This window comes from Contarinia nasturtii, unplaced genomic scaffold (assembly GCF_009176525.2).
Source record: "Contarinia nasturtii isolate CC-2019 unplaced genomic scaffold, AAFC_CNas_1.1 Cnas_scaffold_951, whole genome shotgun sequence".
NCBI lineage: Eukaryota > Metazoa > Arthropoda > Insecta > Diptera > Cecidomyiidae > Contarinia > Contarinia nasturtii.
Genome location: NW_022198298.1, coordinates 1 through 12,260, shown reverse-complemented (window position 1 = coordinate 12,260; position 12,260 = coordinate 1). Strand labels below are relative to the sequence as shown.

Genomic DNA, 12,260 nt, shown 5'->3' with positions numbered 1-12,260 from the left:
CAGCCAGTGCACATGGGGCAATGGGTTTTATTAAACGCACATTAAAGAATAAGTTTACGATTGAATCTGCAAAAATGTTATACTGTGCACTAGTAAGATCAAAGTTAGAGTACGCGAGTATTGTATGGCAACCATATCACCGTATCCATTCCAATAGAATAGAATCAATTCAGAAAGATTTTGTGATATGGACATTGAGATTTATTTACCAAAGAGACGAGAATTTTGTGCTACCACCGTATCAATTTAGATGTGATGTTTTAAATATTCAACCGCTTTGGAGACGGCGTATAAATGCCTCTATATTTTTAATTTATGACCTCCTTTTGGGTAAAATAGTGTCTAGTTCACTAAGAAATAAAATTGTATATACAAGACTGCAATATAACGAAAACCAGAGAAATTTAAGAAATACAGAACTGATTAGGGTCAGAGCGTTTCCTTCAGACTATGCACATAATCAACCATTTTACGTGGCTTGTAGAAATTTTAACTTAGTAAGAGAACAATTTTTGGCATCAGCATCAAGACAAATTTTTAGAAATAGTATTGTCAAATTGGAAAATGTGATTTTTATTGATAGGTGAAAAATGTAACTTTTATGTAGTAATAAACAGTAATTAACAGTGAACACAATCGATATCTGCTACTCCGAAGTCGAAAAGGCTGGTAGCTGGGTATCGATCGGGTAGTGTTTCATTGTAAACGATATTGTACAAATTTTGAGATAAATTCAGTCTGTGAATTTTGAGATAAAATCAGACGGTGAATAAATAAATAAATAAATATTGAAATTCATTAATTTTTCTGGTTTTTAACGATTTTTGAAGATTTTACCTGGATTAGTAAATTTGTATAATTTGACCCTTTGAAGGATTTTAAAGACTAAATTGGTCTTAATTGATGAAATAAGATCAATTTGAGGGTAGAAATGTAAAAAATAAACCAAAATTGTTATTACTAAAAATCACATTATTTTCGATTTTTTTGAAAAAGTTGTCTTCACTCTCGTTCAAGTCGCCACCCTATATGACACATAACCACATCAAAAAATGGCTGTTTTGGAATCAGCTCATGCTTATACAGCTACTCTGGGCTGTAAGCTTTGATACTTACATTTTTTCGAAAAAGTCATCCACCCTAATATTCAAGGTGGCTTTTTGTTAGCTTGTTTCCGAAATTGATGTTTTCAGAAATTTGAAGTGTAATTAATTTTTCTAAAAATGACCATTTTATATCTTGATTTTTGCCGTTGTAAATTGTTTCTTTATTACCGAGGCAGTTTCGTGCCAATTTGATCATGTGGGGTACATCTAAGACGCAATATATCACTCTTTGCTTATCGAATGGATTCTTGAAATACGGTTTGTCTGCATCATAGTCAGCACCCATTATTTTCGCAATTACCTTATTACCATTATTTACCTTATTACCATCATTTGTCATTGCACAGACATTAACTCCAATATTCTTCAACTTTAATATGGCTTTTATATTGGAATCAGCTCATGCTTATATAACTACTCTGGGCTGTAGAGTCAAATCGAGAAAAATTCATCCACCCTAATGCGTAAATTTCGTTAAGACTATTCTGAGCAAACTCTCGTGAATAACTATAAACATTCAAGCGTTTTTAACATTCACTTGTCGCTGTCTCTGCGATGGGTCGACGAACCGTTTGAGTTTGCGCGTATGTGACACTTTTCAAATCGCCAATTCCAGTGTATGGGTGTGTGAGCGCTTGTTCTGATATATTGACAAAAAACGTGTGCGACACACTGATATACCGTACCTTCTCAATACCATTTGGAAAAACGTGATTGTGCGCATGCATCTGGCCCTTTTATTCAAACAAATTTCCGATGCCTTTTTCACGGACATACACACATACATACACACACACACACTCCCTTTCCTCTGAATACAATTTGAATGGCACCACTGAACGCACTCAATGGCCAATGGCCAATGAAAAAGTCACTTGTCAAAGTCTCTGATATTTTAACAGCAAAAGTATAGTACACCGTCGCGTTTGTGCACAACAATTTTCCATACACATTTTTCGCCGATTATTTCAACAATTTTCCAAGTATTTTCTATTTGATCGCGATGAAAGGAGAAAATGGTGGTCGAAGCAGCTACGTGGGCAGTGATTTTAATGCATCTCAAACACAAGTCAACAAATTAAATTTGTTGAAGTACAGCTTCAAACGTATTGTGGCCATATCAAAAGTATGGACACAATTGTGCTTTTTTTAAATTAAAAATGCTAATAAATTTCTGTATTTCAGTATCGAAAATGTTTCATGGAAAAACAGGATGAGCTGGATGATGATGTAAATACTATGAATGAATTCGACAAGTATTTAGATGGTGTTTTGCGTTGGTTACAGAACTACATTGATTCGGGTAAGTTGGTATTTTTGATATCGTCGTCAAATGGATTTGAATTGTTCAATGTTGATTGTTTGGTTTCGTTTTCTTCATCGAATGCTTTTAAGTGAATCAACGACCACATTTATAATACATTGGGAAATGATGATGAATACGATTGACGAGCAAGTGGCGATGGTGCTAGCGGTGTATTTTGTAATGTTTTCGACTTCAAATTTATTGAACTGGCCGAACTTTTATTCGATAAATTGTCAAAAGCAAATTCATCATCGTCTTCACTAATCAGGTTCGGGAGCCCGTTGAGAACTCTGCTAATCACACCCGGATCAGCATCGCCACGTGCTTGAGTACCTTCAAATCGTCTATCATCAAAACGATTACTACACAAAACACCAATCCGAATATTTGATACGGGGACCGCAGTTCGTCCAGCACATATGTTGCGCGCAACCAAAGTTGTTTTCTGCGCAATTTATTTTTACTCGAGCTGCTCCACCATCTTTATCTATCGCGGCTCGTTTTAGGGCAGTATCAACGGCAGATGCAGCCACACCAGCTACCGTCATTCCAGCGGTCCAGCCAGCAAATCGACCTATTGTTTGCCAAGGTAATGTAAGGGATCGTGGTTTTCGGCTGAGGGTAAACGATGGTTTTAATCGGTGAGTTTTTCGTTCAAGCTTTTGCTGTGTTATTTCACTGGAGTTATTAAGTTTATTTTCATCATCTGCCAATATTTTCACTAATGAATCGTAGATATTCTCATATTTTTTTTGCAATTGTGTCACATAATATGCGGCCGTTGCGCTCATCGTTTCACCAAATAAAATTGGTCGAGGACATCGACTCATGAGTGTATACATAATTTTTCCAGCGTTTCTTTTGATACGTTGTTCATGTGTCGTTGCGGTAGTTTGAGGACGATGCTCACTTGTTTTCACTTTCACATTATTACGATCAATCGGTGTTGCATAAATCTTAGTAATTATTGTGAGACAAAAAAGTCCGAAAACAATTTTCACACTTGCACACATTTTTTTTCGTCTTTGAAATTGAATTTTTTTATATTATAACTTTATTTTTATTTTTTAATTATCGAGAGAAAACTGAGAATGAAAAAACAAACACACAAGATCTTCACAAGCGGACATTCAAAAATCATCTATTTCCGCATCTATATTTCCAATTCTATTCGTGATCTTTTCTCTTTCTTGATCGTTATCCTTATTCTTAGACACAGCAATCGTTGGTGTTGCAGTGGTTGTGGTTGCTTTTGTATATATATTGAATGTCGGCCTATATGTGTGAATGTGTCGTGTATATGCAATAGGTGAAACGCTTGTTGAAATGTGTTTGGGTGATGCTGTTGTTGGTTTTGTTGTAGATGTTCGAGCCACCCTCATTCTATGAGTATTCGCACTATGTTTATATGTAGAAATGTGCGTTGGCGTCGCAGTGGTTGTTGATGCTATTGAATAAATATCGAATGTCGGCTTATATGTGTGAATGTGTCGTGTACGGGAGGCGCTGATATCGTCATTTTTTTGTTGAAATATATATGCATACGCCCTCTATTAAAGATTTTCGACAATGCATGACATCCCGCGTTAACTTCATTGTTGTGAAGTTTAAACCTTGTTATGATACTGATAATCATCAATGAGTCAATGTTTAGTCTGCATGCGTTTATAAATTGAAATAAATTAAAATGGTGTTCTGTAAAATTGTAAACTGCACAACAAAAAGAGGCGAGCGAACGGTATTTAAGTAAGTAAATAAAAAAAGTAATTTCAATATTCTGCAAAAATTAAAAATTTGGTAAATTCGGTGTACACATTGACAAAAATTGCAGCAAAATGTGACAGAATACATTTTCAAATTTTCGAAAATTTAGATTGTATCTAATTCAATTGAACAATATTTCTGCCGTTTCCAATACGGTCGCATAAAAATCGGCAAATTCGGTGTACACAGAAAGAAGAATTGCAACAAAACGTGACGGAATACATTTTCAAATTATTTCAATCGAATTGTAAGTTTGTATTTCATTAATTCAAATTATCTTTTCGTCTTGTTTTTCACATTAAAATAATTTTCAACGCAATATATTTTTTGGCTACCTGTTGCACACACAAAATGTCTTGCGCACAGAATTTTTTTAAATTTTCACTTAATAGCAATTCAGCAATAATTAATCGACAATGCAATATTTCAACTACAATATTTACGACACTATTCTCTAGATTCCGTGAGCCTAATTAATTTCTTCACAAAAAATGTAATTTTAAAACAACACTTACGTTTGCGTACGTCTTTTCAGTCGAACTGATTTTTCCAATATGGCGGCAGTATAGATTTATGTTCAGTGTAGAAGCACAATTGTTTCAATACATCAACACATAAGCACAATGTTGCTGACCGCCATGTTGGTGTCAAACGGCATTAAATGTGCCGATATTCAATGCGTGTCTCTGTTGCTGTTTTATATGATTCTCGATGATGTTGTATTGGTTATTTACTAATCATAATAGTTATAATAAGCATTCGCTTATTTATGACATCGAAAAAATTAATGTTTCACATTTCTATCTCTTTCTCGTGAAAATGTACATATTCCTTACTTAAAATAACTGTTTTTTTTTATTGTGTGAATCAGTGTGTGTCATGCAGTTTGTGTTTGTATGATTGAAAAGAGTGAATTCAAATATCGTAGTGTTTTGGTGTTAGTGCGTGGTTGTGGCATCAGGTGCATATTAAACAATATATTTACAGCGCCATTTCATACATCAACACATAAACGCTTTGAATACCGGCGACGACATCAACGATATAAGCGACTTGAATGCCGTTGACAACAATACATTATCCGCGCAATCAATGTAATGTTTTGGTGTTAGTGCATACACAGTACAGCAACATGCGATACAGCAATACATGATCACAGAGGAACATTGATCGCCGGATGCTGGTGTCGTCGCCGGTATTCAAAGCGTTTATGTGTTGATGTATGAAAGGACGCTGTAAACATTCTGTATATTGTTCAATATGCACCTGATGCCATAAACACGCACTAAAACCAAAACACTATGATATTTGAATTCGCCCTTTTCAATCATGAACATACATTTATAAACTGCACGACACAAACTGATTCAAACAGCGCACAAGAACATTTATTCTGAGTAAGGAATATGTACATTTTCACGAGAAAGAGATGCAAATGTGACATATTAATTTTTTTGATGTCATAAATATGCGAACTCTTATGACTATTATGATTAGTAGATAATCGCACAGGGATTAAGCAACATATAGTGTCATAGACTCATAGTTAGAGAGTTATAGAATAGAAAAATTAATTATTCTTATCTTTTTATTGAAAAACAACAAATATTACACTATTAAGAATTGTAAAATCCTCAGATGCGCATTTCGAAAACAATCAGAGAATTTTACAATTCTTAATAGTGTAATATTTGTTGTTTTTCAATAAAAAGATAATAATAATTATTCTAAATTACATGTTAAACTCCAAATACAAACATTCAGAAAAATTAAGTGTTTCGGTACGATTTTTCTTGTATATTTCAATCTAATTGTGATCTGCACCTTTCAAATTGACTTAGTAAGTAGTATATTGCAATTTTTGGTTTTCTTATGTATATTCAACGGAGAAAAATATGAATGTGTCAGAATAAAAACTCAACTACGCATTTCACCTCTTGCTCTTTCCTGAAGGATTTTCCATAAGTGTGAGCAGGAGGTGAGATATGAAGTTGAGTTTTTATTCTCACACATCGATTTAGTTTGATATGAACGAAATTAAATTATGTTTTCGTCAGGCATCGATTTAGATTAAGCAATATTTCTGACTTTTCCATTTTTAAAAATATAGTTTGGTCAAATCAACAACAGCTTCTTTTACATGTATTGCATATATAGTACATAATCCCTCTTTCTCTGTGTTTGAATCTTTCTGTTCGAATTGTCGTTAATATTTTCTATAACATCTTGCACGTAAGTCCGCACGCCCGCACGTCCGTACGTTCAATCGTCCGTGTTTAGATCACTTGGCCAATGGCCATTTAGTTTCTAAAATTCAGCAATGATAACACTGTTCTCGAATTTGGAATTTTTTATCCAACTGTCTGGGAACTGACCATTTTCAGACATTATTTTGGGATATTTTCAGCCAGCTGCGAATAAAAACTTAATATACATTTGTATATTCAAAACGTTGCAGAAATTCCTCCCTTTTTACTTTGAGTTCATACTAACGCAATGAAGCAACGTTCCGAATATAAAAATGTTTTTATTCACAGTACACAGAAAAAATATCTACCAACTATTTTTGTCACAAAATTGATATCAGAAATTTTGTGTTTCAAATTTTGGTTTCGTCATTGGTTCTTCACCTCGATAGAGGTTTTTTATTTGGTATCAATAGTTTTGTAAGCGCTATTTTCCAAGTTAAAGATTCAAGACACATGAATTTGAATAATTTTCAAATATAATGAAAATATGGATTTTAGGTTATTTTTTGGATCAAAATGATTTAAATTATGGTTCATAAAGGCGAACAGTGGTTTTTTTTCAGTGGTGTGTGGTATGCATATTTTTTTATCTTTGACTTGGGCCTAAAATCGGTGAAATTTTCAAAAAAAAATCGTTGAACTCTGTTTCGATAAAATCGCCTTTTTGTGTCCGGCCGAACGGTAACTTTTTGGTTTTTGGCCCCAATTTGAAATTTGTTGACCGCAATTGGCACCATTCGATAGCTCACTTCAAAACCTTTCGAACGATGTGCATATGTCAGGAGTGTGAAGTGGATGTGCCTCGGTGACCGTGAGGACAAAAGTCAAAAAGTGGCGGCCAAATAGAAAAGTGCCGGAACAAAAGAGTCTTAGTTTTTTGTCTTCTTTACTCACAGAAAGTTTCAAAAAGATCAGAATCGAGTACGCAAAATTGCGCACACACATACCAAATGACTTTTATAGGAAAATCATATGAAATTTTTAAAATGCGGAATTTTTCCGAACGGATTGATCGATTTCGACGTTTGAGGTATCGTTGAAAGGTGTTGATCTCTAGAGTCAGAATATTGATGTTTCAGGCGTCAACTACCTCATTTAGTGCCATTTATGGCTGTAGAACCGAATTTCAACTCTTTTCTTGAAAGGACCATATTTTGACAGGTGAGCCGATTTTCAAACTTTGATATTTTTTTCTTGTTCTATGGCCCAGGGACTTTCCAACCATACATCAACCGGGCCCAAAGGCCTTCTAGGTTTGGATTTCGTATATTTCGTGTATATATAGCGAGTTCGACTTTTCAACTAATTTGGTTTCGTCTTTTTTCAACTTTCAAAACTTTATTCAAATAGTTCAAAATCTGTATTAGTGTTTTTTTGGCACGAGAAACTCGAATCCGATATTTATTTTGCGATAAAATTAAGTTTTGGTATACTTTCCATACAAAAAGTAGCTGAAATGATTAAAAATGGCCCAAAACATGAATTTTGTATTTTGAATGGAAGCATGTCAGTTCGATATTGGAATCCATTGGAATCACTTCTATTTTTGGCCCATTATTATCAATTTGTTTCGAATAAAAATAAGTTCCAAATTAGAGCACAATGCAAAGTTAGTGAAGAAAAATGCCCGCCCGTCTGCCCGGCCATTAAGGTGTTTTCAAAATGAATGAATAAATGATTAAACGATTTATACCCGTTTATGAAGATTAATAGTTGATTCCAATTTCAAATCAGGTTTACGCATTACAAAAACGCCAAAGCTTGCATCAAAATGGAATATCGCATAATACAGGGTGTCCGAGACGGCTCTCATCTGTTACATATTCCAACCGAAGATATGTTGTATGTTTTGAAAAATAAAAGGAACGGAAATAAAGAATACGTTTGCTACCAAACTATTTTAACTGCACCCAAAAAGCGAGACACTGATGTCAGTCCTCAAAAATGTACCGCTCGTGTTCGAATTACCGCAGATGGAAAATGTGAAAGAATGAGTGTAGGTCACACTTGTCATCAAAATCATGGAACAGTTCGTCGAGACATCGAAAAAAGGACAAATATGAAAACGACATGCGAATATATAAAAGAAAATTTTCCTGAAGATGCTCATAGGATTCCAACACGTCATATTTTTCAACGTGAAATTTCCAAGTAAAAACAACATAACATTTGTAATTTTATGTGGTACCTCAAAAAATAAAATTATCTTAATTCAATTTGAAGGGATGGTTTTCGCAACACCAATTTGGTATATAATAAAATGAAGCGAACACTACAACGCCACAAAACTAAAGCTCGTCCAAAAGTTCCAAATTCGATCCAGGATCTTCATGACAAGTTTTTGGACAGAAACGTGTTGGAAAAATATGGGTACAATATCGATGGCGATGCGTTATTTTATATTGATACCGTAGTTTTAGAAGATTTTGGATTTAGTGTTTTTGCATCGAAATATATAATCGAATTCATTCAAAAGAATATTGAGCCAAGCGCACGTTACTACTTGATGGATGCAACTTTTGATTCTTTGCCAAAAGATTTTTATCAGCTGCTCATAATAACTATCGAATATCAAAATGACGTGAGTAAGAAAAGTTTTAATTTGTATGTGCGACCGTCCGTCCGCTCGTCCGTCCGTATCTATTTTATATTTTCGAACAAAATTAGTATAGTACGCCGTAATTATTAATTAGTAAGAGACTGTATAAAATGCAAAATTGTAGCGCAGCTAGCGCCAATATATGCGACTAAGTCTATTGAAAATATCGAGAGGAGAGTATGTTTTTATTCAGACATTACTCAGCTATAAGCGCCAAATAACATACTCTCTTCTCGATATATTCAATAGATATGGAGTTCTAGTCAGCTGTTTGAAATCGAGCAAAGGTGTTCTCACAAATTGTTGGCAGCTTCCAACTGAGTATAGATTACACTGAATGTCTCGTTACGCCGGTTATTTGCCAGTTAAGACATGATTTTGGTACGATATAGTAGTACTCAATTTGTCCGTCCGTACGTATTCAGAAAATAAAAACTAGAAATGATAAACTTATAACAATTTTCTATTTACGTTTGACAATCACATCATAGATATTTCCAATCGCATATTGCCCAATGTCCAGAAAAACTACAGAATGCTATTCCGCTGTTTTTGATTTCATCGAGGAGAGACTGTTTGAGCTTGAGCCTGCTGAAATCATGACTGATTATGAGGATGGAATGAGATTGGCTATCAAGAAAAAATGGCCAAAGGTGACTATCCGAGGTTGTTGGTTCCATATGTGCCGTGCTGTAAGACGAAGATGTGGCAATATCGGCTTATTCAAATTAATTAAATCGAATGCCAATGCAAGAATTATCCAAAATTCGCTTATGAGCCTTCCACTATTGCCAGCTGATAAAATAAAAGAAGGCTACAATAGCGTAAAAGCATTTGCAAGGAAAAAAAAATTGTTCAAAAGATTTAACGCCCTTTTTGTTTACTTTGAAGGATACTGGTTAAAGCAGGTTAGATTGAGAGAATATCTCTAATATACTCGTTTCAACTAAAAATTGTTAATTTGTTTGAATATGTTGATTATTCGTTTAACAGAATGAAAGAAATACTATATCGGTGGCTGATTTGAACATGCGAACAACATCGTCATTAGAAGGAATGAATTCAGTCATTCAAAATTCGTTTTCATCCAATCAAAATATATACTCATTCATCGAACAGCTGAGATTGCATGAATCGATCAAATCTAGCGATTTATATCAACTTTCAAGAAGTGAAATAACAAATAAACAATTGGAACGTCGTAGAACCGAAGATAAAGTCCGCGATGAAAAAATTTAAAAAATATCGCTATCATTGAGAACGGGCCAAATCTCTGTTGCTGGTTTTTTGGAAGCAATGGCTGATAAGAGTGTACTTCCTCCAGCTGCATTCAAAAAGTCAAAGCCATTGAACAAAGTTAACAGTCAAAGCCAAGCAATAAAAAAACCGTCCGCCCGTCTGTCGGCCCGTCTACCAGTAAACAGTAACAGACAAAAAAATATACGGCCTAATCAAATGAAAATGCGGTTATTAAGTAGTTTGCGGTCAAAGAACCTTGTATTATCGCTTTAATAAATTCCCGACCAATCGACTGTTCGTTGGCAACACTGCTTTTGTCCAATATAAACCATACAGTTGACAAAACTTCTTTTCTTTCATTTTTCAACACTTTATACTTTTCCGCGCACCTAGTGTAGGAAAGGTATTTTAAACGTCAATCGGTCGGGTTCTTTTTGATCCGTTAAAATACGCATTTGAGTTTGACAGCGGATCAATTGGTTTACAAAGTTCTTTAAGCTCAATGTGGTGAAATTTTCATCATTTTTATAATTTTGTGTTCTAGATTTGACAGAAATTTACCACATTCATAGTCTCCGCAAAAAATCAAACAATTTATCGTGTAGGAGTGTTAATTCATAATTATAAAATTATTTTTTATTTATCAAATAATATTTATTATTTCAAATACACACTACTTAATAACCGCATCTTCATTTGATTTGATCGCATATTTTTTTGTGTGAATACACTACTAATTAAACATATATTTTGAAAATAGCTTATGTCTGCACGCATTAAACTTTTTTTATCCGCCCGTAAATTTAAGAAAAGTGTTCTGAATACAAAAAACTAAATAGATAACTTTTGAAGAATATATACACAAAATCTGTTTTTTCCTCTTTGAATATTGTTCAAATTTTCCGCATGTCCGCAAAATCCTAGGCAAAATCAATATTAATAACAATAAAAGAATAAGTTTTTTCTTAAGAATATAAAACAATTGTCTGGGAAAGAATCATTTGTGTTTGAGGTGTAGAATGTGTTTAAGTCCGTTTTTTGATATATACGTACAAAATGATAAATATGTCAATGTAAATTTGATTATATACTAGATTGATATTGTATATACATTGTGGTCCAACTAATATCCGTGGTCCGCCCGTTGACCGCTCGTTGATAGCCCGTTGACCGCCCGTTGACCGCACGCAATATAAAAAAAAAATATTCGCCCGTCTGCCCGCCCGTCTTCCCGCCCGGGGAGTTATGTCATTGAGCCAAAAAATTTAAGAATTTTTTTCATTTTTCACGATTTTTCACCATCTACATGGGAGGCTTGTATGAAAAACACGGAAGACCGCTGAAATGGCAAACGCCAAATATATACGGACCTACAACAGTGCCATTTCAGCGGTCTTCCGTGTTTTTCATACAAGCCTCCCATGTAAATGGTGAAAAAATCGCGAAAAATGAAAAAAAAACGCAAAAAAATTGTTGAAAGTGTATTTGGTAATCGCTTTGAGTTTTGTGTCGACGATTTTTATTGCGCAGCAAAATATAAGTGCGAGTTGTGTGTGAATAGAATGTCCGATGTAAACATTTGTACATGCAATGTACATGCGAGATAGCATTGGACAACGATTTGGGTGACAAAGATGACAAATTTTTACGTTCTGATCACACCACATGATATTGACATTTTTTTTTCACTTTTTTGCTCTCTACCGAGTCTCCGAGAATTTCATATAAACTCGCCTTGCAATAGCCAAATGACGCCTATTGATTCAATCACGATTGGTATTCGCTTACTATTCAATGAGCATCACATAGCAAGTTTATATGAAACTCTCGGAGACTGGGTATAGAGCACTCAAACAGTGAAAAAAGTCCAGATCGTGATTTGGATCATAAGGAATGCGATTTTTTTCATTCTGATTTCACCAGGTGATACAGAAAATTGAGTAGTATTTGTAAATCGAAGAAAAAAAATTTAATATTTTTTTTCATTTTTCGCGATT

The 12,260-nt window shown here is 34.3% G+C and overlaps 1 protein-coding gene across 1 annotated transcript; it reads left to right on the top strand.

Moving 5' to 3' along the window:
• The first annotated feature begins 9,623 nt into the window (after nucleotides 1–9,623).
• LOC116343127 lies at nucleotides 9,624–10,263 on the top strand. Its single transcript, XM_031771037.1, has 2 exons — nucleotides 9,624–9,932; nucleotides 10,018–10,263. The coding sequence occupies exons 1-2, from the start codon at nucleotides 9,624–9,626 to the stop codon at nucleotides 10,261–10,263; spliced, it is 555 nt and encodes a 184-aa protein (XP_031626897.1).
• Nucleotides 10,264–12,260: the final 1,997 nt, after the last annotated feature.